The following is a 25,260-nucleotide window of genomic DNA, read 5'->3' as shown; positions in this document are numbered from 1 at the left end:
TGATTTAACAGTATAATACAAACATGTATACGTTCTTAGAACCGGCACGCTATACGCTAGTGCGGTGCAGGAGGGAGGAGCTACATTTCATGAATGAGTGACCATTACAACATTTTAACCGATCTGTTATGTATTTCTGAGTCAAATAGCACTGACTGAAAGGGGTATTCAGGTCAAGAAATATGTGGATGATTTTTTGTACAGTTTGTCAGTTCAAGGACAGGAAGAGGCTGTTTTGTAGAAATAAATTTTGATACAATGTTTGCTTCTTGACTATGTGAACTTTTGAAAATTCTTGACAAATCTCCTGTCAGGAATCTGAACGACAAAAATTGGGCACCTTAATTGTTTGTGGTAAAAATGAATAAACTTAAATAGAAAAGTGGAGTATGCTGCTTTAAAGCAATTTCCTGGTGTAATCCTTAACTTGACATGCATAGATCAGGAGGTTGGTATTTTGCTGCAAAATGTGCATTTACGTCATCAGCGTAAGAACTAGGCTTGTCAACGAAAGTTAGAAATAGTTTCTATAGCTGTCAGAAGGCCTTTATTTTTAGCTCGACTATTCGAAGAATAGTCTAGCTATTCTACTCACCCTGGCGTCGGCGTCACACCTTGGTTAAAGTTTTGCATGCAAGTACATACAGCTGTCATAGCTGTGAAACTTTTTTTTTCTTTTTCCAGGTCAATTACCAACCTCTTTGGGTCAAGTTCCATAACTCTGACATGTATTTTGAGCAGATTATGCCCCCTTTTGGACTTAGAAAATCCTGGTTAAAGGTTTACATGCAAGTAACTATCTCCAAAACTAATGCAGATATTGAATTGAAACTTCACATGTGTCTTTGGGATTATAAGACTAGTTGATAGCATCAAGTCCCATAACTCTGACCTGCATTTTGGCTAAATTATGCCCCCTTTGGACATAGAAAATCCTGGTTAAAGTTTTGCGTGCAAGTACATACAGCTATTTATACTAAAAGGTATATGGATTTAGAACTTATTTTTTCTTTTTCTAGATCAATGACCAACCTCACTGGGCCAAGTCCCATAACTCTGACATGTATTTTGGGCAAATTATGCCCCCTTTTGGACTTAGAAAATCCTGGTTAAGGTTTTACATGCAAGTTACTATCTGCAGAACAAATGCAGATATTAAATTGAAACTTCACATGTGCCTTCGGGGTTAAAAAACAAGTTGATTGCATCAAGTCCCATTACTCTGACTTGCATTTTGGTCAAATTATGTTCCCTTTTGAACTTAAAACTTCTGGTTAAAGTTTTGCATGCAAGTTACTATCTCCAAAACTAGCACAAATACTGGGTTGAAACTCTGTAGATATTTTAACATTTAGGGTAATATTTTCCTGACAATATTTCGAATAGTTGAGCACTGGCTGTCTTGCGGACAGCTCTTGTTTATTTCTAGCTGGACTGTCTGAAGAAAAGGTAGAGCTATTGCACTTGCTCTTTTGCCGGCACTCATATTTGGTTAAGTTTTTGGATGTAAGCTGATATTTCAGTAATTGTTTATTATAATGGATTGAAACTTCCATCACTTATTCACTGTGGTGAACTGACTTGCAGTGCATAGGTTTAATAAATCTACTTTGCATATTTACAAAATTATACCTCTTTTTCAACTGAAAGATTTTTGGTTAAGTTTTTGTATATAAATTGGTGTCTCGGTACCCAGTTATGGGACTGGATTGAAACTTCACATACTTGTCCACTGTGATGAACTGACACACATTGTATAGAGACTATAACTTTGTTTTGCATGTTTATAAAATTATGCCATTTTTTCGACTTTAATATTCATTCAGTTAACTTTCTTTAGTGACAAGGCTGTTGGATAGTCGTGCATTGCTGTCATCCGGCAGCTCTTGTTCTTTCAGCAGGCTGATAGTGATCATAATATTATGTATTATGTTTTATGCACATTGGAGCACAAAGACTGCTTGATGAGCTATTGTGATCAGTGGTTTTTATTGTCTGTCTGTCCAGATATCGGTCTGTTGTCAATAGTTGGCTTCTTAGCACTTGTGTGATCTTGAGACAAGTGCTGTATCACTTTGGGTTAACATATTTTGCATTTAAACTCATACTTTTGACAAAATATTTCCACAAATTTATGCTTAGTTTCTCAATATTATTGAATTAATATGCTGTGTTTTAATTGCAGGGTTGACGGTGTGGAAGAAATCCAGTATGAAATGACGAGAATCAAATTAAAAAGTAAGACGTTTTAAAATACTTAATAACATACATAAAAGAAATCTCACAAAATGTTGTTAAGTTGAAAAATTTGATACTTGGCTGATGAAAGTTGAAAATTTCTGGTTTATGTAAAAGTTTAGTCAATGAATTTCTTTGACATTAACAAAATTTAAAGCGTGTCAGTAGAGAGTTGTGTGCATATTATGTTGCAAAAATATCTTAGTACCATTGATGCTTCTAAAGACATTTTGATGTAATTACTGTGAAATCATTTAAATTCGCTGACATGAAATTTCGCGCAAACGTGAAAAAGGACTGTTTCGCACGGGCTTTAATTCACGCATTTTCAATTTTAGTAATGAAAAAATATATTGAAAAAATAATAATAGCGCGGTCTTAAATTCGCGCATCGGTCCTAGCGCGAAATACGCGAAAATTCGTCCTACGCGAATTAAAATGATTTCACAGTATGTAGCTAACTTTATGTTACTATGGTAACTAAATGATGTAAGAGTGTAAGATATTTTAAGTGAACTTAGTCTGCATATATAATCATTATAATTGAGGCATAAATTAAATTTTCTTTTGCATAACCTGACCCTATTTAGCGAAAGCTGCTTATACTACTACCGGTAGATTTTTCCCAGTACTTTTAACAACTTGCAGAACATCCCCTTGTCTTATCGCCTGTTTAAGTTTCGAACAACTGGGTTCAGGTGTATTGTTATGGCTTCATGGCAGTGCAGCAACTTTAAAATCCATACTTAAATCATTTTAGGCTTACGGAAGGTCGTTGGTTATACCCTGATGTTTGCCTGTGATAAAATAATGCCCGGATCGAAAGACGCCATATGACATCAAATTGTGTCGGTGTGACATTAAACAATACACAAATGAAAAAGTAAAATCATTTTAGAATTCACATTTTGAACAAATAAATGTTTCTGTTTTAAGCATAAAACTAAGTTTTATTTATTTAAATTTATTTTGTATTTTAGTGAAGGAGCTTGCAGCTTTACATGACAAACATTTAACACGTCCAGCATTTGATGACAGTATTGATGAGGAACATGCTATAGAAATACAGACACAAGAAATTACACAAGTAAAATATCCTGTTTTTGTTTATTAATTATTTTGCTCTTCCAGTCAGACATTTGCATTTGTACCACTTGACCATTTCAAATATTACTGTGAAATCATTAATGTTCGTAGGGGATTAATTTTCGTGGATTTCGCGGTTGAGTCAATCAACGAAATTTAATCCCAACAAAGGTAAAATTCCCATTCATTTATTGTTCAAAAGTTGAAATCCACGAATTCATATCTCCACGAAATTGCTGTTTTGACCAAAACCACGAAATTAAATGATTTTACAGTATCTAATTCTTATTGTATACAAGATAAACCATATTGGTTGATTTGTCTCTCTGTGTTGAATTCAGAGCTTGACGTGATACTTCTGTATGTGCTTCATTATCTCACAAGAGCACAGCGTACTTAAGGTGAGATATTGTGATGTCTTACCATTGTATGTCCTTCAACATTTACTTCAAATGACTTCCTGTCTGAAACCATTATTTGGAAATTGATGATTCTCCGCCTGAATGTTCCATGGGTGGTTCTCTTCTAAAGTTGTTCAAATGGTTTGGCTTGTTTATACATAAGGACAACCAGAGCTAAAAATAGAAAAATCCTCATATGACATCTCCTTGGCTACTGGTCTAGTCTTGAAATACTTATAGAAATGTTCCTTGACTCAAATTATTCAGATAAAATGAAGGAAACTTTAAAAATCTTTTTTGTTGTCAGAAACTGTTGGCTTGATTTTACAATGGTACAACAATGGTACAACTCATATGATCATTCAATGACTGTTTACCAATGGTTGATCCTTTACTAAGATTGTTCAGACTATTCTGATATGTCAAACAATATGGTTTCCAGAGGGCATGGTCACTCTTCGATTTATGTATATAGAGGAAAATTGAAAAATCTTGCCATAAACCACTAGCCTGTTTTTTGCTCATCTGAGCACAAAGCACTAGAGGTGAACTATTGTGATCACCCTGTGTCTGTCGTTAATAACATAACCTTGTTAACATTCTAGAGGCCATGTAGAAAATGTTTTCTACCTAATCTTCATAGAACTTTTTTGGAATGTTTGTCAAGATATGAAATTTAGGTTAAGTTTGAAACTGGGTAACCTTAGGTCTTAAACTAGCGGACTTCATTTACATTTCTTTTGTAATCAGATCTCTTTCATATATTGTTTTTGAGTGTGAATAAATATCCGTCATTTGAGAGATGGCTTGATAGAATTTCGTATTGTGTTTATATTTTCAGATGTTTTCTCATTGTCAAAGACTAATACAGCAGATAACAGCTCGGAGTAGACGAGGAACAGATCAGGAACTACTACTCTCGCAGAACATGGTTATGTCCCTTGTTAGATCTATACAGGAAATGTCAAATAATTTTAGAAAAAGTCAATCTACATACTTAAAAAGTGAGTCTGAAATCTCCAAACTGTTGTATTTTGAATAAAGGTGGGAAAATAACTGTAGACGAAATAAACAAGCTTGCTTTAGAGGAGAAAAAGTATTGACTGACCCCTTATAAGTTTTAATAAGAAGCTTTTATATGCATCAGAAGTAAGAGCCAGTGTTGTTTCAAGTATATTTGTACACTATGTACTTATTTTTTTGTCATATAAGGTAAATTTAGCTTTGTAAAATTTCTTGCCTGTTTTTTAAATGCCTCGATTATTATTACTTATGTTATTGTAATGTTAATGACTACTTGATTTCATACTGGCCTTTTTATTGTGCTGAGGCTTCAGGCCAATACAACTGCCTTCAGTACCATTAGAAGGCCATTAGAAACTGTTAAAATTATTGAAAATTATATTAATTGCCTATATAATATTAATGACTTTAACGTGAATTACAAAAACTCTTTTCTGAGAACTTTTTAATGTAACATTTGGAAGAAGAAGTTTCATTTTTCCAAGAAACCTACAAAAGGAAACGAGCAGAAGCCCGGTAGAAATCACTTTCTAAGTGTGAGTAAAGATGGCTTTTTATGTCTGGGTCATAGCGTTGAAAGCCATATTGAATTTCATGATTTGAGCCGTGCCATGAGAAAACCAACATAGTGGCTTTGCGACCAGCATGGATTCAGACCAGCCTGCGCCTCTGCGCAGTCTGGTCAGGATTCATGCTGTTCGCTAACACTTTCTCCAATTCCAATAGGCTTTAAAAGCGAACAGCATGGATCCTGACCAGACTGCGCGGATGCGCAGGCTGGTCTGGATCCATGCTGGTCACAAAGCCACTATGTTGGTTTTGTCATGGCACGGCTCAATTTTTATTTCAACTTGGATTTCAATACCTTTAAGTTCCTGTCAACTTAATCTGTGAAGAAAGTCATAGTTTTTCAGTATAAATAGTAATTGAAATGAATTAAAATGAAGATTTTTTTCATTGCAATTTACAGAATTACGGAGTCGGGAAGAAAGATCTCAGTTTTTTGACGCAAATATAGGTCCAGATTCTGGAGCACTTCAAGAAGATGACATGTATGCAAGTTATGATAGAGTAAGTAAAGCAAACAACATGGACAGATACAGGCAATATTGGCAGATACAGACATATCTAGGGATTTTCTGTCTAAAATACAGCTTGTATTTCACCTGCAAGTACAGAAGAAAATGATAGAAGAACTCCTTGAATTAGCTTTGAAATCAAATGGTACATCAGAAATGACATAATGGTGACATCAAATTCCATATGTTAAAATTTCACAATTTCAAAAGAGCATTAAGTCTTATATGCCTAAAATTAGAGTCAGTTTTGGCAAATTTTGCTGTAGAAATATGTAGGGGTTTATAGTAAAAGGGGGTCATTTAAACTGTTCATCTGTAATGATGCATTTGGCTCTCAAGGATTCCGTCAGGCTGTATCACATTCTGCTCACAGGAGGTGAATACAATAATGCAGACAGGGGTACTGTTATAATAACCCAGTAATAATCTGTATAAATACAGATATTCATTTACTCTCTTCAAAAGTCTGATTTTAGATTCATTCAATTCAACGATAATACAAGCCTGAATACATGTATTTTGTTTATCAGGTCGTGAAGATAGGTATTGATGACTTGATGTCTCATTATACATGTATTCCCAAATTATTGTAGTTGTGGGGAAAAGGTTTCTTGATTTTGTTTACTTGTTTTTTGAAAAGTTCTAGTTCTATTTTGATAAAAGAAAAATATCTTAATACTCAAGTAAGAAATTACCACACTGACTGGAAATGGGATTATTTCTGTCTTCTTGATGAAATTTTTTTTTGGTTTTGCAGGGCTTTTCCTCCGAACAGATGCAGTTAGTGGAAAACAATACAGAGGTAGTGAATCAAAGAGACAAAGAGATTGCCCACATTGTACGTTCTATACAGGATCTGAATGAAATATTCAAGGATCTTTCACAGATGGTTGTTGATCAGGTAATCCATTGTTTGTTGGTTCATTTTGTATTTAAATTTTTTTAACAGCTTTTGCGTATGAAATGGTGATCTTTTTTGCATTTATTTGATAAGGCCACACCAAATCGATGTCTTGTTCTTCGGATTTTTTTCAAAAATATTTGGGGCGAGTGAGCGAAAAAAAAAATTTTTTTTTTTCCAAATCATCATTCATTGAAGTGAGCGAAGAGCAATAAAATAAAAAAAAAAAGAGAGTAAATAATCACTTGTTTCAAGTTTAATACCAGATCAAGTGTGTTTCTGTTCATAAGCCGGATTTTTAAACAAATGTGTCTGGAGTAACATTCAGACAGCAATGTCTTTGGAGTATTGAATGTTTAATGTGTGATACATACATTAAAAAGTAAGAAATATATCAGCACTATTATTATTCTGGAATGTCTTATTTATCCCATATCACTTAACAATTTTCTCTGTTTGTGACATTAGACCTCCTAACCCTTAAAGTGCAGGACAACATATCTATTACAAATGCAGATCACATTGCACTCAACTGAACTTGCTCATCTGAGGTGGTACTATTCAGTGCTAAGTCAGCAGGCTGCATTTTACTGTAAGAAATGAAATGAAAATCCAACACTTCTAGGGTTTCCCTGAGGGTTTGACTATACAAAGTATACAAAAACAAAATGTTGACACTTTTGAGTGACATATAAGCAAATGTCTAGAATATCTGATGTTTTATCATGTATCATCTTTTATCACAGACCAAATAAAGAATCTTACAACAATCAATAAAAACCTGCATTCGAGAAACACAGATGCCCCCGGCAGGTTTTACACGACTGTATCTATGGAAAGATTCATCTTATTGTATAGCGCAGCAGCCCTAAACAAATCTGTAAAACTGGAGCTTGGGGAAATCTCAACAGCTGTTGCTGGAAATACTTTCCATTTGTTGAGACAACAAAGACATAGGGGGCTGCCATATTGTTATGCCCGATTTTTAAAGCGATTGAATATTACAAAAATTTAATCAAATAAACTGATACTGCCGGGGTAGGTACTCCTTCGGTGCGGTAGGGAGACTGTGGCTGTGTCAGAGAACATGTTCTTCCGATGTTTCGATAAATTACAAGTAAGGTGCGTTTAAACTTCAGAATTTCCTTTTTTTTTTAGCTCAGGTGAGTTTTTCTGATCGCTCGATGTCCGGCGTCCGTCGTCCGTCGTCTGTCGTCTGTCTGTCGTCCGTCGTCTGTCAACATTTAGCTTGTGTATGCGATAGAGGCTGTATTTTTCAATTAATCTTCATGAATATTGGTCAGAATGATAACCTTGATGAAATCTAGGCCGAGTTCGAAAATGGGTCATCTCGGGTCAAAAACTAGGTCACTAGGTCAAATCAAAGAAAAACCTTGTGTATGCGATAGAGGCTGTATTTTTCATTTAATCTTCATGAATATTGGTCAGAATGATAACTTAGATGAAATCTAGGCCGAGTTCGAAAATGGGTCATCTCGGGTCAAAAACTAGGTCACTAGGTCAAATCAAAGAAAAACCTTGTGTATGCGATAGAGGTGGTATTTTTCAATTAATCTTCATAAATATTGGTCAGAGTGATAACCTAGATGAAATCTAAGCCGAGTTCGAAAATGGGTCATCTCGGGTCAAAAACTAGGTCACTAGGTCAAATCAAAGAAAAACCTTGTGTATGCGATAGAGGCTGTATTTTTCAATTCTTCTTCATGAATATTGGTCAGAATGATAACTTTGATGAAATCTAGGCCGAGTTCGAAAATGGGTCATCTCGGGTCAAAAACTAGTCACTAGGTCAAATCAAAGAAAAACCTTGTGTATGCGATAGAGGCTGTATTTTTCAATTGATCTTCATGAATTTTGGTCAGAATGATTGCCTTGATGAAATCTAGGCTGAGTTCGAAAATGGGTCATCTCGGGTCAAAAACTAGGTCACTAGGTCAAATCAAAGAAAAACCTTGTGTATGCGATAGAGGCGGTATTTTTCAATTGATCTTCATGAATTTTGGTCAGAATGATTACCTTGATGAAATCTAGGCCGAGTTCGAAAATGGGTCATCTGGGGTCAAAAACTAGGTCACTAGGTCATATCACGTAAAAACCTTGTGTATGCGATAGAGGCTGTATTTTTCAATTGATCTTCATGAATTTTGGTCAGAATGATTGCCTTGATGATATTTAGACCAAGTTCGAAAATGGGTCATCTGTGGTCAAAAACTAGGTCACTAGGTCAAATCAAAGAAAAACCTTGTGTATGCAATAGAGGCTGTATTTTTCAACTGATCTTCATGAAATTTAGCCAGAGTGATTACCTTGATAAAATCTAGGCTGATTTGGAAAATGGGTCATCTGGGGTCAAAAACTAGGTCACTAGGTCAAATCGAAGAAAAACATTGTGTATGCAATAGAGGATGTATTTTTCAATTGATCTTCATGAAATTTGGTCAGAGTGATTGCCTTGATGAAAACTAGGTCGGTTTTGAATATGGGTTATCTGAGGTCAAAAACTAGGTCACTAGGTCAGATTAAAGAAAAATCTTGTGTATGCGATAGAGACTGTTTTTTTTCAGTTGATATTTATGAAATTTGGTCAGGTTGATTGCCTTAATGAAATCTAGGTCGAATTTGAATATGAGTCATCTGAGGTCAAAAACTAGGTCACTTGGTCAAATCAAAGAAAAAACTTCTGTATGTGATAGAGGCTGTATTTTTCAGTTGATCTTCATGAATTTTGGTCAGAATGATTGCCTTGATAAAATCTAGGTCGAGTTTGAACATGGGTCATCTAGGGTCAAAAACTAGGTCATATCTAAGAAAATGCTTGTTCTATCGCAAGAGACCAATTTTTTGGTCCAATCTTAATGAAAATTGGTCAGAATATTTGTTTCCATGAAATCACTAGGTCAAACATGTTTTACACTGTTATGGAGTGTTTCTTAGGTGAGCGACCTAGGGCCATCTTGGCCCTCTTGTTTACGTACCTACTGATTTCGACCCAGCACAATAAATACGCCAGGTGCGAGTGGTCAAAAAAAAATTTTCTTTTTTCATTTCCCGTCAAACTGGTGCGGGAAATCCGACAAACAGGTAATCAGTTTGGTGTGGCCTAAGTACAAATATTGTATTAAGAAGTCTTTCCTGTCATCATTTGGAGCGTTATACATAAACTAATACTGGTAGCCCTGGACATGTAAATAAGTTTTGAAGATGTGAAATTATACTTTGATGTACATATTTATACCCCCACCAAACATGTTTGAGGGGGGTATATAGGAGTCAGTTTTGTCACGTCGCGTCCTGTCGCGTCCCGTCCCGTCCCGAAATCTATAATCTCAGTTATTACCAAATGGATTTGATTCAAACTTAAAATACATGTTCCACCTAATCACCCACATCATTTGACACAAGGTGCATAACTCTTGACACCAAGTTTTCATGAATTATGTCCCCTTTTACTTGGAATTTAAGGTTAATTTTGTTGTATTTTCACTATATCTCAGTTATTACTAAATGGATTTGATTCAAACTTAAAATAGATGTTCCACCTCATCACACACATCATGTGACACAAGGTGCATAACTCTGACACCAATTTTTTATGAATTATGCCCCTTTTTACTTAGAATTTAAGGTTGATTTTGATGTATTTTCACTATATCTCAGTTACTACTGAATGGATTTGATTCAAACTTAAAATAGATGTTCCACTTCATCACCCACATCATGTGCCCACATCATGCGACACAAGGTGCATAACTCTGACACCAAGTTTTCATGAATTATGTCCCCTTTTACTTAGAATTTAAGGTTAATTTTGTTGTATTTTCACTATATCTCAGTTATTACTAAATGGATTTGATTCAAACTTAAAATAGTTGTTCCACCTCATCACCCAGATCATGTGACATAAGGTGCTTAACTCTGACATAATTTTTTATGAATTATGTCCCCTTTTACTTTAAATTTAAGGTTGATTTTGATGTATTTTCACTATATCTCAGTTATTACAAAATGAATTTGATGCAAACTTAAAATAGATGTTCCACCTCATCACCCACATCATGTGACACAAGGTGCATAACTCTGACACTAATTTTTCATGAATTATGCCCCTTTTTACTTAGAATTTAGGGTTGATTTTGATGTATTTTCACTATATCTCAGTTACTACTGAATGGATTTGATTCAGACTTAAAATAGATGTTCCACCTCATCACCCACATCATGTGACACAAGGTACATAACTCTGACACTAATTTTTATTGAATTGTGTCCCCTTTTACCTAGAATTTAAGGTTAATTTTGATGTATTTTCACTATATCTCATTCTGATTGGCTTAGAGCCAAAAGGAAGTAACCTTTTTAGCTCATCTGATTTTTTGAAAAAAAATGATGAGTTATTGTCATCACTTGAGCGGTTGTCGGCGTCGGCGTCTGCGTCGGCGTTGCCTGGTTAAGTTTTATGTTTAGGTCAGCTTTTCTCCTAAACTATCAAAGCTATTGCTTTGAAACTTGGAATACTTGTTCACCATCATAAGCTGACCCTGTATAGCAAGAAACATAACTCCATCTTGCTTTTTGCAAGATTTATGGCCCCTTTTGTACTTAGAAAATATCAGATTTCTTGGTTAAGTTTTATGTTTAGGTCAACTTTTCTCCTAAACTATCAAAGCTATTGCTTTGAAACTTGGAATACTTGTTCACCATCATAAGCAGACCCTGTACATCAAGAAACATAACTCCATTTTGCTTTTTGCAAGATTTATTGCCCCTTTTGGACTTAGAAAATCAGTTTTCTTGGTTAAGTTTTATGTTTAGGTCAGCTTTTATCCTAAACTATCAAAGCTATTGCTTTAAAACTTGCAACACTTGTTCACCATCATAAGTTGACCCTGTACAGCAAGAAACATAACTCCATCCTGCTTTTTGCAAGATTTATGGCCCCTTTTGGACTTAGAAAATATCAGATTTCTTGGTTAAGTTTTATGTTTAGGTCAACTTTTTCTCTTAAACTATCAAAGCTATTGCTTTGAAACTTGCAACACTTGTTGACCATCATAAACTGACCATGTACAGCAAGCAACATGACTCCATCCTGCTTTTTGCAATAATTATTGCCCCTTTTGGACTTAGAAAATCATTTTCTTGGTTGAGTATTATGTTTAAGTCAACTTTTCTCATAAACTATCAAAGCTATTGCTTTAAAACTTGCAACAGTTTTTCACCATCATAAGTGGACACTGAACATCAAGAAACATAACTCTATCCTGCTTTTTGCAAGAATGATGGCCCTTTTTAGACTTAGAAAATCATGGGTAGGACAATATTTCTATTACACAAAAAAAATCAGATGAGCGTCAGCACCCGCAAGGCGGTGCTCTTGTTTTAACTTTTGTACTGAGTTTCTTTCCCTTAAATTCCAGGAATTAGTCTATTTTTAGAAATCCTATTTTTAGATTTTCAATATTTTAGGTATTTTTATAACTTTTTTATTATAAGTCCTATGTAAAAAGTAAATACATTTTTCTGTGGTAACATGGGTCGGTAAGACATTTTTTTGTATTCACTTTTAGTGTATCTCTAATATTAGAGATTTAATATATTTACTAGTATCACTATACTAGTATTATACTAGTATTACTTATATGTGGAAGCCCAGGATGAAGTACTCCAAAGACTAAGTATTTTTAAGATTTCTTATGGTTGCCATTCTTCTGTGACAAGACCGTATGGTGGGGGTATGAGTCACTCCTGTGACAGTTCTAGTTCTTCCTGTGGTAATTTTGCAAAAGGATCAATTGATTTATCGATGACCATTTGATTTGTCAGTGATCAGTTGATTAATTGAGGTTTTATTGATATTCGCCAGTTAATGTGTCAATTCAAGGTCAATAATGGCCTTAAATACAAGCTGTGAAGTTATTCAAATTTGTTGGAAACTGATTTATGGTTGTGTTAATCCATAAAGTTTAATTTGACTGAACATATTAAATTATTTATCCCATTTTCAAAGTTTGCAATCCACAAATGTGTATTCCCATGCCCCCTTGAAGTACAAATTTGTCTGGAAAAAAAAAAACAACTACAACAAAGTTTTCTGTCAACAGAACTAGAAGATTCTGAGTACTGTGAAATCATTTATGTTTTGTGGGAGATTAATATTTAAAAAAAATTGTGGTGTGTCAATTCATGAAATAAAGTGGGAACAATAAATAAATGAATAAAATCCTATTCATTTTCCACATTTTTATGTCCCAACAAATACCTGTTTTTGCTTAAAGACATTGGTCCACCACACTTATCCTCATGTGCCATGGACAAATTATGACAGTTTACTGAATTTACAGTTAGACATAGCTATTAGTTTACAAATAAATTTTTTTAGGTCTGCATAGAGATATTTATTTGTTGCCATAACCGACTGTAATTTAAAGAACTTGTCCCACCGTAATTGTTTAATGAATAAAAGGTTGAAGTGATATGTATATTCTGTTTTAATTACGGAAATGTAATACCCAGTGAATTGCTGTAGCTGTCATAGTATGTGCAGTAACCTGAAATTATAACAAACGTACCTCAGAGGTAAACACCTGGCATGTAGGGCGTCAAATTGTAGACCATATTTACTCAGTTGTCAATCAGTGTATCCACTACTGTCAAATGAAAATTATTAATAATAATAGGGGCAAAATTTGAATAGGCTGGATAGATGTCTTTAATCCATATCATGCTGGACACAATTGATTCTGCCTTTGCCACCAGTGTAGATCATGATCAGCCTGCACATCCTTCAGTAACTATTTGGTATGCACCCCTTTTAACTGTTAAGGGTACTGTCCAAATTGAAAGATGGACAAGTTTATTATAGAAATTTACCAGGGTAAGGGTTTATCCATGAATTTTCATGGCCATGGAATTCACAAAATTTTATTTTCTTCTTTTTTTTTCAGGGAACAATACTGGACAGAATAGACTATAATATAGAACATGCCTCAGTACAGGTAGAAAAAGGACTGCAACAATTACAAAAAGCTGAAAAATACCAAAAGAAAAATAGGAAAATGCATATAATTTTAATTTTAGCATTATTGATTATAATTCTTATAATAATACTTATAGCAACAAAAAGCTAGTAGTTAGTGAATATAAAGAAAATATGTTTATTTATGGATCAATTACTCCTGTATATTTCGTACTTTTATTAGCTGTTATTTTTTACAGCAAAATGGCCTCATTTAATGCCTTTATTCTGTGATTATCCGCAAGGCCAAAAGGGATTTGAATAGTTCTTTAAAGGGGCAGGCCTCCAGATTAATTAAACAAAAAAGAAACTTAGAAATATTGAGTACAAATATTTATTAAGTTAGTGACCTATACAGTATTTACTTATTAAAACACTAGTTTTGGTACTAAAATATATAGAACTCTCAACTACTTAACTCATTTTAATGTAAAATACCATCTATTGCCTTATTAATGTCCCCAGGATGTTAAAGTGTTGCAGAAGGTTTGGTGCTGTTTGGTGTATTAAGGCTCTTAATTTTTTTGTGTGTGCAAAATACTGGATGGGGGAGGAGCATTAATGAGGGGGAGGGTGTTAATTAGGGAACATACGGTAGATTAAATTTAGATTTATTTCGTGTCATACTGCTACATTTGTAAATTGCTAAATTATCGATATAAATAATTCCTGTTTTATGATTTTTTAATCCTAAAGTAACCTTGTATATGCTGATATTTGTTTTCAAGATATGGATATTTTGTTGTACCTTTAGAGGCATGCCCCTTTAATTAGTAAATGCAAAGATAGGGTTCCCATTTTTATGAAATCAGGGTCTGCAGAGAAAAAAGAAATTCTGTTTGTGAAGTGTGATATGTATTAAATTATTATGATCATAAACCAGTTTGGGGTAAATAGATGCACAAAAAGCCTCACTTGTAAAGGCATCTTAGAAATCTGTATGATAATGCAATGTTTTTGAGAAGTGGAAAAATAATTATTGCAAAGGTTTATATGCATATTTATTAAAATATGATTGTGTAGTCTAACTAAATTTTAAAATTACTTTCCATAGTTAAATCAAAAGAGTGGTTATTTTATGGAATTTTGATCTAGTTTTGTAGCCCTCAGCCCTCACACACCCCACAACCCCATGGTTTGCGATAAATGTGCAATACTTAGGTTGTTGTAGCAAAATCTACTTAAATATTGTAGTACATGATATTATATTATGATAAATTATTCAAAATGTTGTTTAGTCAGACAAAGTGTTCAGTATAGTGTAATGTCAAGATAACTTCAGTGTAAGTGAATAGTTACAAAATGTGTGTTGGTGGAAGGAAACATGTCATACCTACAGCTGCTGTGTCATGATTCCAAAAGAAAGTGCCACGTTTCAGGACCACAAGAATTAAGATGCCATATTTCAGAATCAAAAGCATCAAAGTGGTTGGATTTATTGGATTCAGGAGAAAGGTTTGTGGTATTACTATATGACATTCTAGACTAAGTATGTATATTTCGCTTTGAAGAGTGCTATATTTCACATAAATTTTATATTGAAAATGAGACAAACTGACAAATGCAATGGTAAAAATGCTCAGTTTTATCACCTCAGGTGTTAAAGGGCTATTCATCCAGGTGTCAAACTATTTGAAATACATGTACATAGAAATTCTATTTGTCTGTAGATAAAAAGGTAGAAACAGTGGGCTTCAATGAGTTTTATTCAGCTTTTATTGAAAAGAAAACTTCAGTAGGCTTAAAAATGCAGAAAACCTATCTATTGCATCAGTGGCACAGTGAACATTGGAAATTTAACCAGCAGAAAATTAAAATTGCATAATGCTTTTTTGATAATCGTAACCTAATGTAAATAGTTCAGATTTTAACACCAGGGGGTCTTAATTAAACCATTTTAATTACATACTGGTAGATAAAATCTGTAGATACAATGGCTTTGTGCAGAGGCAATTTATTGCCAACAGTTAATTAAAATAGCCTAAATGTTCCTGTGATTTTAATGTTTGTAAAACAAAGTGTATTTGCTGTGATCTGAAATGTAGTTAATGTAAGAGAGGCCCAGTTGTTCGAAACTTTAACAGTTGATTAAGCTTAAAGTAATATTGCAACATTTTAGAAAACTTAGAAAAACAAATGTATGACTTAAGGATTATGAACACTAAAATGTCTTTACAGTAAAATTCAAACATCGTTCTAGTGTTTCCCACCGAGACTAGTATTTTGAATCAAACTTTAACAGGCGATTAGTTTAACAGTCTGTTAAAGTTTCGAACAACTGGACAGATACAGATAGATTATTTCTTACCTATTCATGAAAGCAAAGCTTTAAGTAAACATTCCTTGTGTAATACATGTACATGTATTTGGAAAAAGTCATTTATATATGCATCATGAAATGATGAGAAAATAAATATTTTTCATGAACATAACAACACATTTTAAATTTCTGGCAGAAAATAAATGAACTTTAAATTTGACAATGAAATTATGAAGTTGTAAGTTAAGGATTGTGATTAATGTATTTTATCAGACACTTAATTACTTTTGTATTACCTCCCATATGATTCTAGTATTTACAATGGTTACACATGGCTACCCCTATATTTCTTGGGAAAGTCAGTAGATTTTCATGTCAGTCTATGCTAAAAATAAGTGGTCGATAAAAAAATCAATTATAGGGTTTGTTAGTGACCATTCGTGGAAATATGTGGAATCAGTACGATAAATATGGGTGAGGCATTTTTCCCCATTTATCATACTGACCCAACATATTTCCATAGAGGGTCAGGAACAAACCCAAAAATTAATGTTATTGAGCATATAGTTACTGTAGAGTGATTAATTATCACACAGACTTTATATAGGGATTTCATGCTTAGCAAACCTCATTTTTTGTGTTAAGAATTCACGAAACAGAAGTGTTTTTAAGACATGACGATGAATATTGTTCACCATATTCGGGAGCAGCATTATTTGCAAATATTTATAGTGAAATTAAAAACACTGCGAACATTACCAATCTTCAGTAGTTGAACGGCCTATTTTTAGCTCTACTATTCCAAGAATCATTACTTTTTTCAGGTTTTAGGTATCTTGTATATGTAATAGACATTACTTACACTAGGATTCGCATTGAAGTCGGTATATAGGGATATAACATGATATTCTTTGTATTTATAGTAAAATCAAATTGATTCTACAAACTGTCTGTATTAAAATGGTATAAATAATAAGATTCCTATATATTTTGCTAAGTTATGGCATTCAGATGGATCTTACCACATTGAAGTCATAGAAATGTTGACATTCACACAGGTTTTATAGTGTTATGACATTAATGTGAAACTTACATCAAAATATTAAAATGCAACATTTCTTTGAATCTTTGCCGCATTCAAATTATGACATTCATGTGAAATTTACAACATTTTAGTGGGAAAAACATTCGATTTTTACCACATTAGAATGGTAGAAACTAGTACATCAGTATGGACTTTACCACATTTAAATGATTGAAATAAAGGCCTTGGAATGGATGTTACCACATTGAACTGGTAATTTGTTAGAAATCATGACATTGATATGGATCTTGCCTCATCAAATTGGAAAAAAAATACGATATTGATATCGATTTTAATACCTTGAAATGGTACAAATGCTGACATCCAGATGGATTAAATAATAATATCAGTATAGATGTTACCACATTAAGACAGTAAAAGTTATTCTTACCACAATGAAATGGTAGGATTTAATACATACAGATAGATGTCTTAATATTAAAAATCAGTTTTTCAACACTTAGGACTTTGACTACCTCAGTATAATGGAAGGTATTCTTACAACATTCAAATTTTGTGTTGTTTTTTTTTTTTTAGTATAAATAATATGTGACATTCTTACCTTTAGTAAATGTTTTTTTTTATCTTTCATTGTGTTCAGCAGAAACAAATCTGATGCAGTGACATTATTGACAAATATGTAGTTGTAACTAAAAAAATCTTAACTATGAAACTGGTTAAAATTAGCTTATGGGGAAAAAACTGGTATAATACCTGTTTAAATAAAATAATTACAATTTTATTCCATCATTATTATTGGTATATTGTCGTATTACATGTGCATTACTAATCTCACCTGAATGTCATTGTCTCACTACTGTGAAATCATTAATGTTCGTTGGGGACTAATTTTTGTTGATTTTGTGGTTGAGTCAATCCACGAAATTTAATCCCAACACACAAGTAAAACTCCCATTCAATGAATGTTCAGAAGTTTTTAATCCACAAATTCACATCCCCACAAAATTGCCGTTTTGACCAAAACCACGAAATTTCATGCCCACGAAATTAATTGATTTTACAGTATATCTAGAGTATAATTATAATGGTTATAACATGAGGCAGTTCCAGTTGATCCGAATGTAGTGGTTGAATAGACGAATATACTTTAAGTGGGTGTTAACTGATGGTTGCCCATAAATCTAGCCTCATCATAATCTAAAGTATTCAGTGGGTGCATGGTTTAAAGACTGTCTCCTTATTATTATGTCGATAAACTAAATTTTCCTTGTCTGTTTCTACTTGAAATATTTAATTTTTCTTATGAAATATGGGTCTTTTCTCAACCATAATCATGTAATAAACAAAAGAGCACTTAAACAGTTATAATAATGTGTGCTGCATCTCAGTATTCATGTGCATGAAACACAAACAGGTGACACTCTATGGCAAGTGGAAGTTACTTCTAAATTAAATTTTCTTAGATTTCAGTGTAAAATATCATTCGAATTTACTGCAAGTAAATTTGAAGCAAACTTGTTTTAAGTCTATTTCAAATGCAGGTAAATTTCATTCAACGTAAATTCCAGTAAACTTTATAATTTTTCCACATTGTTATATGCTACAGTTCTGAAATAAAACCTTTATTTAAAAGATTTTGGATTACGCATAAAAATCATAAAAAGTCTTTATATAAATGGATTAATATGCTTACCCTTCAGAAATATCTGATACATCTGGCAACATGGATAAAACTGGTGGCTGGTCTTCAAGGGGAGTAGATATTGTGGGTTTTGCTACACTGGTAATTTTTTTCTGGTGTTTTTTCTCCTTCAGTCTGCATAACTTCATGCCATTCCTCACCAAGTGATTGCTGATCATGTTTCGACTCCCTGTCATAAAAAATATTTTAAAATAGATTTCATTTTTCTTTTGGTAAATGCAGTTCAGAATGTGTAACGATTACTGAAGACCTGCGCCCCGTGGGGGGCCTCTTTACTCAACGAACTACTGTGATATTCAAAATACGACTGGTATATTGAAAATTCTACATGCGGATAAATAATTGACACATTATAGATTGACACTGCCTCTCAACATCCAAAACAATAGCAAAATCTTACTGAAAATAACTTACGGAAATACAACGATTTTGCAGCAAACCGAAAGTTGCACTTTTCAGCTTACCAAAGATTCATCAATGCCGTGGCCAGTTCATCGTGCGTTTTAAATCTATGTTTTGATTTATTCTGTTGCCACCTTTCCCATATTTCTGTTCTTAACCTCAGAGTGTGGTGACTTTCTTGGTATTCAAGTTTTCTTTCCGGATTATTTTAGCGTACTCTCGTTATCGTTCCTTCGCCACCTTCTGCCATTTTATGTTGTGTAAAGTAATGTACGCATACGCTAGCATAATAAATGAGCTAATTTACATCTCTCAAGATGAGGCATCAAAGTTTTTACCCGGTAATGATTTATCATGTACATTAAATATTCTTGTCCAATGTTTTCGCAGTTTCTGGCTTTATTGTTTGTTACGTATCTTTCCCTTGTTATTTACCCAATGACAGTGCTTCGCGGGAATTTTTTTATACCTTCCCTGGAATGTCGCTTTAAAGCTTTCTGTCTTATAATTAATGCTACTTAAATTATTGTTTGAATTTCTGGCAGCTTTGCATTCTTGCTTCCAGTGCCCTTGTTTTCCACATGAGAAACGGAGTTCCAGCTTACTATGATGCATACTAAGCATCACTGTCATCTGCGCAGGTGGATATGTAGGTGTATTCTGTCTGAGGGGTCTTCTGTACGGAAACGAACGTGCAGCATGTGTTTTCTTTACTTTCTCTGCCTTGGCCTTTTTGCTTGCCTTAGCCTCGGCCTTCAACATGCGTTTTTCATCATCATTGTGAAGTTCTTAACCAGTTGTTCTCTTTCTTTGTTCCAAAGATAAATATTCCTCTTCATTTTGTATTATTTCATTTACAATTCTGTCCCTAATTTCTGAATGTCGGTCTTCTGTCCCAAACGCAAGCACACTGCCTGTTCTTGGTAAGCAATTCATTAATACCTATGTTTGCTTTGAACATTTGCCAATTTCTGTCTTTGTTGTTATCAGATTCAGGTTTAACATTTTGATTCTCTTTGTTGGTTTGACCATTACACTCCTTTTGTAGTTTTTAGCTCCACTATTCGGTGAATATGGGGGCTATTCTACTCGCCCCGGCGTTTGCGTTGTTGTCTGTGTGAGCTTTCTTGGTTAAAGTTTTTCGGCAACCTTTGTTTTTCTTTGTTACTTTTGCTTATATCTTACTGTAACTTCACATTAACATTGTTCAGCATGCAGATAAAGTATGTGCAGGCTCTGGCCCATTATACCCAAGGTCAAGGTCACCAAGGTGTTATACTTGGGTTATTTTTAAGGTTAAAGTTTTTCGGCAACCTTTGTTTTTCTGTCATATCTTTGTTACTATTGCTTATATCTTACTATAAGCTCACATAGACATTTTACAGCATACAAATAAAGTATGTGCAGGGGCTGGGCTAATTATACCCAAGGTCAAGGTCACCAAATTGTTATACTTGGAATTATTTTCATGTTAAATTTTTTCAAAAGCTTCGTTTATAGACATATCTTTGGTACTTTAAAAGATAATGACTTGATATTACGGTAATACACTTTAGAAAACATGAACAAAACACCATTTACATGCATGAAACAAATGTATAATTCTCACAAATAAGGAAACAATTATTGATATGTATAAACAAGGGTATCTGTAGAAACAACAGATTATTAATTTATTATGATCCATACAATCATTCAGAACCATATATGATCAAGCGAGATAATTCAAAATAGTTCTACTGTGAGTAAAAGCATTAAGATAAACTGGCCATTTTCATAACGCTTTGGTACAAAAAAGTGAACAGGTCACAGAAAGACACAGATGGTCTCATCAGCTCACCTACAGCACTTCCTGTTCAGAGGAGAACTAAAAGTCATGAAAATAGACCACTATATCTATTGTGTTATCAACTTATCAGCAGATATTCCTAAGAAACTAAACAAACAATGACATTTTTCAATCAATCAAGGAGCATAACATAATGGCAGAATCATCAAAATTTAACTTAATAGTAGTATTAACATTAATGAATATTAAAATGGGAAAACCCAAGGAATGCTGATTTGGGATCACCTGAATAATGATCGGCTTAAACTTGAGGTACATGTGTAAAAATCAACCAAATGTGCGGCTTAAATCTGAGATACATAAATTTCAATTGAATAAAGCACTGCACATGCATAAAAATCTACTGAATACTGCCTAACTATTATTACATGTATAAAAATTACATGAAGAATCATATATGGTTAACTTTGACTCAATGTACATGTATAAAAATCAACTGAAAATGTCTGACTATGACTACAGGTTCAAGTAAATTCATCTTAGATTAATACAGGACTTGAAATTTAGGCAAAAGTATAAAAATGTATGACTAGGATTATAGATGCATGCATACAAATCACATTTAATGTTGTTTAGTCCTTGTCAAACAACTTAATGTGATTTACTCACTCTTTGTCGTGAGTAAATCAATTATTCACCAATTCCATGTTCCTAACTACAAAAACAACAAACACGAATATAGGATACAGGTCTTAGTATTTGACAGCATTCCAATCGAGCTAAACAAAGAAGGTAAAAGATTCATTTAGAAATATCAAATGTTTTAGTAGTGCTGTCTAAAGTGAACACAGCACAGCCAAAGTAAATGTAACAGACAACGCCTAAAAAGTATAAGAGCTTTTTTCTTTGTATTTTTGGGAGTTTCTGACTCATTTTCGGATACTTTACCCTCTTTTTCCTTCAGGATTGTAGCTTCTGCGGTAATAATCCAAGCACAATCACTCAAAATAATAAATTTGGCAAAGAAAATTCAAAATAACTGGTAAAAAGTTTTCTCAGTTTAAAAAACGTGTGACTGCAGTGGCGCAGAAAAATTAACTGGGGTATAGAGCATCTAGTGATGTAGACTACGCATGGTCGATGATGATCATCTAGACGCTCATTAATTTTATGCGTGTTACTCAATGGTCTAAGGGAGATAATCCTGATGTATATTTCGTATGGTAAGTTAACAACGGAATGAAATGAAATTAGAATTTGATAATCAAAATAATCAAATTCTATAATTTTCAATTGAATATCTTAAGTAGTTACAGAGATATGAAACTTGCATGCAAAACTTTTATGCAGACGCTCGTGCGAGTAGGATAGCTCTCCTTATTCTTGGAAATCACTTTAAAATGTTTATTAGGACTAGAGGTAATTCAAAATGTATACAAATCACAATGTTTGACTAGGAATGGAGGTGCGTGTATACAAATCACAGTAATAATTAACCAACTGAATCTTCTATTTGATCATTGATGCTTGTTCCTCCTTGTAGCCTGCATCGTTTCACAGTCTGTCTAGCTGAAACCATTTTTGTGTTCCAGCGCTTTTTAAAGACTGGTATAGGCACCTTCAGATGTTGTGTAGCATAAACTGAAAATAAAGTATATAAGAACTGCTCAAATGAGATGTAACAAATATGAAAAAGAATAAATATGTACTTACCAGTCAGAGGTGTAACTGTTTTAAGTTATGTAACCTATTTCAGTTACTTTTTCAAGCATTTTATAACTTGTATTAGTTATAAAATGTAAGTTAACTCAGGTAAGTTATTCAAAAAAAGTCTTTTTGCTGTTCTCACAAAGTGACCTATACAGTGAGATAAGTAGCAATCTGTGGTTAATCAAATTCTCTTTTAGTCTGATCATGACCTGATAAGCATAATGGGATGCTAAAAATTTTATAGCTTAAAACCTTTTGCGTAACACTTTATCAGCCTTGCGAAAAAAAATTTACTGCATAGCTGGAAAGATAAGAATTCAAGGATTCAGGAAATAATTGCATTAGTCACATTCAAAATGAGGAATTGGCACAGGAGGGCTTTGTAATATTTCATGATAACTGAAACAAGTTATGAAAATATAAGCAATAACTCAAATGGGTTATAAACTGCGATAACTTGAAACAGTTACACCCCTGACTGCTTATTGTTACCTGTTACTTGTCTCTAGAGAATATTTTCAACCATTCGTAGTGGGGATTGATTAACAGTTTGTCAAAGTGAGGGAATAATTGGTTCCTAGACATGCATTATCTGCCTGCCCCAGTATTTTATTTGCTCAATCAAGGACTATAGTTTCTTTAGCCTATTAAAGAATTTAACAAGCCTTTGAAAATAAAAATAAGTTTTAGTTTTATTGCTATCATAATAATGAATACAAATCTTCTTACACTGCAAAGCATAAAACACAGGGTTGTCCTTGAAACTTGTTCCTCCATCCACAGCAAGGTCAAAGGGATAAAAAACCATCCAGTATCGCTTTAAAATTTTGACATCCCTGTTTTCCCTTATGTTTGATCCCTTATTCTCTGCTTTTTTCTCCCTTTTTTTTTTTGTTTTGTCAAAGACGAAAGAATGCCATGTAACCATAGGGTATTTACCGCTATGTTAGCACCCGGGGCCAGTACATGAAAATTGTCTTGAACAATATCACTTGGTCCGATTTCAATCTGAAAATTCCAAAAAAAAACATAATGTAGACACAAACAGATGGACAGACATACAGACAAAGCAACAACAATATGCTCGCCCTTCAGGGAGCATAATAAAACATGGACATAATCTGCCATTTGTACAATTTTCTCTACTGGGCAGTATTTGGAACCTTAGTAGACTCTACAAAAAAAAGAAAATATTTTTATTCTGCTGATTTTATATGCATGGCACTTTAATTTTGTTTACTAAGTACTACTCAAATCAAGTATTTTTTTTACTTACTTCAAGTAAAACTTCAAGTAAAAAAAGTTGTCAGAAATTCAAGTAATTCATTAGTAATACTTAGCAATGAATTACTAGTTAATTACTAAGTAAAAGAAATACTTAGTAAAAACATTACTTGTTCAATTTTGACTATTTCATTTACGTCAGAAGTGCTATGTTAATTACATTATCAACCCCAGGTCATTTTTTGCACTAACTAATTTGATGAAATTTGGAATGCAGAGAGATCATTTACTACTGCCTTCAACAAGCACACTTAACCCTTACCCTGCTGTATTTCTATAATGGACTGGTCCATCTTTCAATTTGGACAGTACCATTTATTATTCAAAGGGGTTTGCACTGAAAATTTACTGACTGAATAGCGAACAGTGCAGACCATGATCAGACTGCACGGATGTGCAGGCTGATCTTGGTCTGCACTGGTCGCAAAGGCAGAATCATTTGCCGCCAGCAAGCTAAGGGTTAAAGGACATTAACTATAGCAGGACACTAACTGTGTCCAACACAGTAAACATGTCAAGTTTATTTTTTTCACTTCATATTTCATTTCTGCATGAATGTAAATCAACAGAGAAAATCAACAGTGTACTGTTGTGCCACATAATTAAACATTAAATAGCTATTTGATGTAATGACCTGCTAAAGGTAGGTGATTATACCTTAATTATATGATACATATATATACAAGTGCAATATCATTTAACGTAAATGTAAAAATTTCACGTCATGAAACTAGATTGACAGCTTCTAACTAAATTCTGATATCTGGTATCCGTCCCTCCCACATGCCGTCATAAAATGCTGTATGCCTGGACATAGCTTCTGGCTAGTTCCAGGTGTCTCGTTCCTATTTACCTTCAGGATGGAGTTTACTTTCTTTTCCACTATTACATCAAGTTTTTCCATTATTCTATTCACTATTATGTCAGTTTGGTCTGGGTGCGTTTCATTGGATTGTAGCTGCAGTGTTTGCTTTCCCAAATGTATTGTATTATTTTGCACCAAGTCATCGTTAATTGTATTTGATGTTGACCGAGTTGACACCTTCTGACGTTTTGGTGGTATTCATTTGGCTGAGGATTTCCCACGTTTCCTCGTCGACATTGCTGAAATTATAGTACACATGCATTAGTATTGTCCCTTAGTGCTGGTTTCATAACGTTGAGCCTCTGAAATATTTTCATATATGCGATAAGTATAGTTAAATGTGGAAAATATGGTGTGTATAGTATTTTTGAAAATTCGTGGAAGTGGCTGCACTAAAGACAAGGTTCAAGCAAAATAAATTATTAAGATTCCATTATAT

At 33.6% G+C, this 25,260-nt stretch overlaps 1 protein-coding gene and 2 long non-coding RNA genes across 3 annotated transcripts in view; 1 reads left to right on the top strand and 2 right to left on the bottom strand.

The window, feature by feature from the left end:
• LOC123549049 (syntaxin-16-like) overlaps positions 1–18,779 on the top strand; it is a 29,755-nt gene extending 10,976 nt beyond the window's left edge. Inside the window, exons 3-8 of the mRNA XM_045336829.2 lie at positions 2,186–2,238; positions 3,219–3,325; positions 4,567–4,729; positions 5,719–5,819; positions 6,585–6,728; positions 13,694–18,779. Coding sequence (XP_045192764.1) covers positions 2,186–2,238; positions 3,219–3,325; positions 4,567–4,729; positions 5,719–5,819; positions 6,585–6,728; positions 13,694–13,876 — 751 coding nt within the window. The 3' untranslated portion in view covers positions 13,877–18,779. The remainder of the gene's footprint in view (positions 1–2,185; positions 2,239–3,218; positions 3,326–4,566; positions 4,730–5,718; positions 5,820–6,584; positions 6,729–13,693) is intronic.
• Positions 3,585–19,374, bottom strand: LOC128557711 (uncharacterized). The gene is made up of 3 exons (XR_008371342.1): positions 19,236–19,374; positions 18,763–18,940; positions 3,585–3,899 (listed from the first exon to the last, which is right to left on the bottom strand). It is a non-coding gene; the product is annotated as an uncharacterized LOC128557711 (long non-coding RNA).
• Positions 19,375–19,969: 595 nt separating this feature from the next.
• On the bottom strand, positions 19,970–25,055 carry LOC128557710 (uncharacterized). The gene is made up of 3 exons (XR_008371341.1): positions 24,707–25,055; positions 23,402–23,680; positions 19,970–22,603 (listed from the first exon to the last, which is right to left on the bottom strand). It is a non-coding gene; the product is annotated as an uncharacterized LOC128557710 (long non-coding RNA).
• Between the last annotated feature and the right edge of the window lie 205 nt (positions 25,056–25,260).

This window comes from Mercenaria mercenaria, chromosome 6 (assembly GCF_021730395.1).
Source record: "Mercenaria mercenaria strain notata chromosome 6, MADL_Memer_1, whole genome shotgun sequence".
Lineage (NCBI taxonomy): Eukaryota > Metazoa > Mollusca > Bivalvia > Venerida > Veneridae > Mercenaria > Mercenaria mercenaria.
The sequence above is the reverse complement of the archived record's forward strand: the minus strand, read 5'-3'. Positions and strand labels throughout refer to the sequence as shown.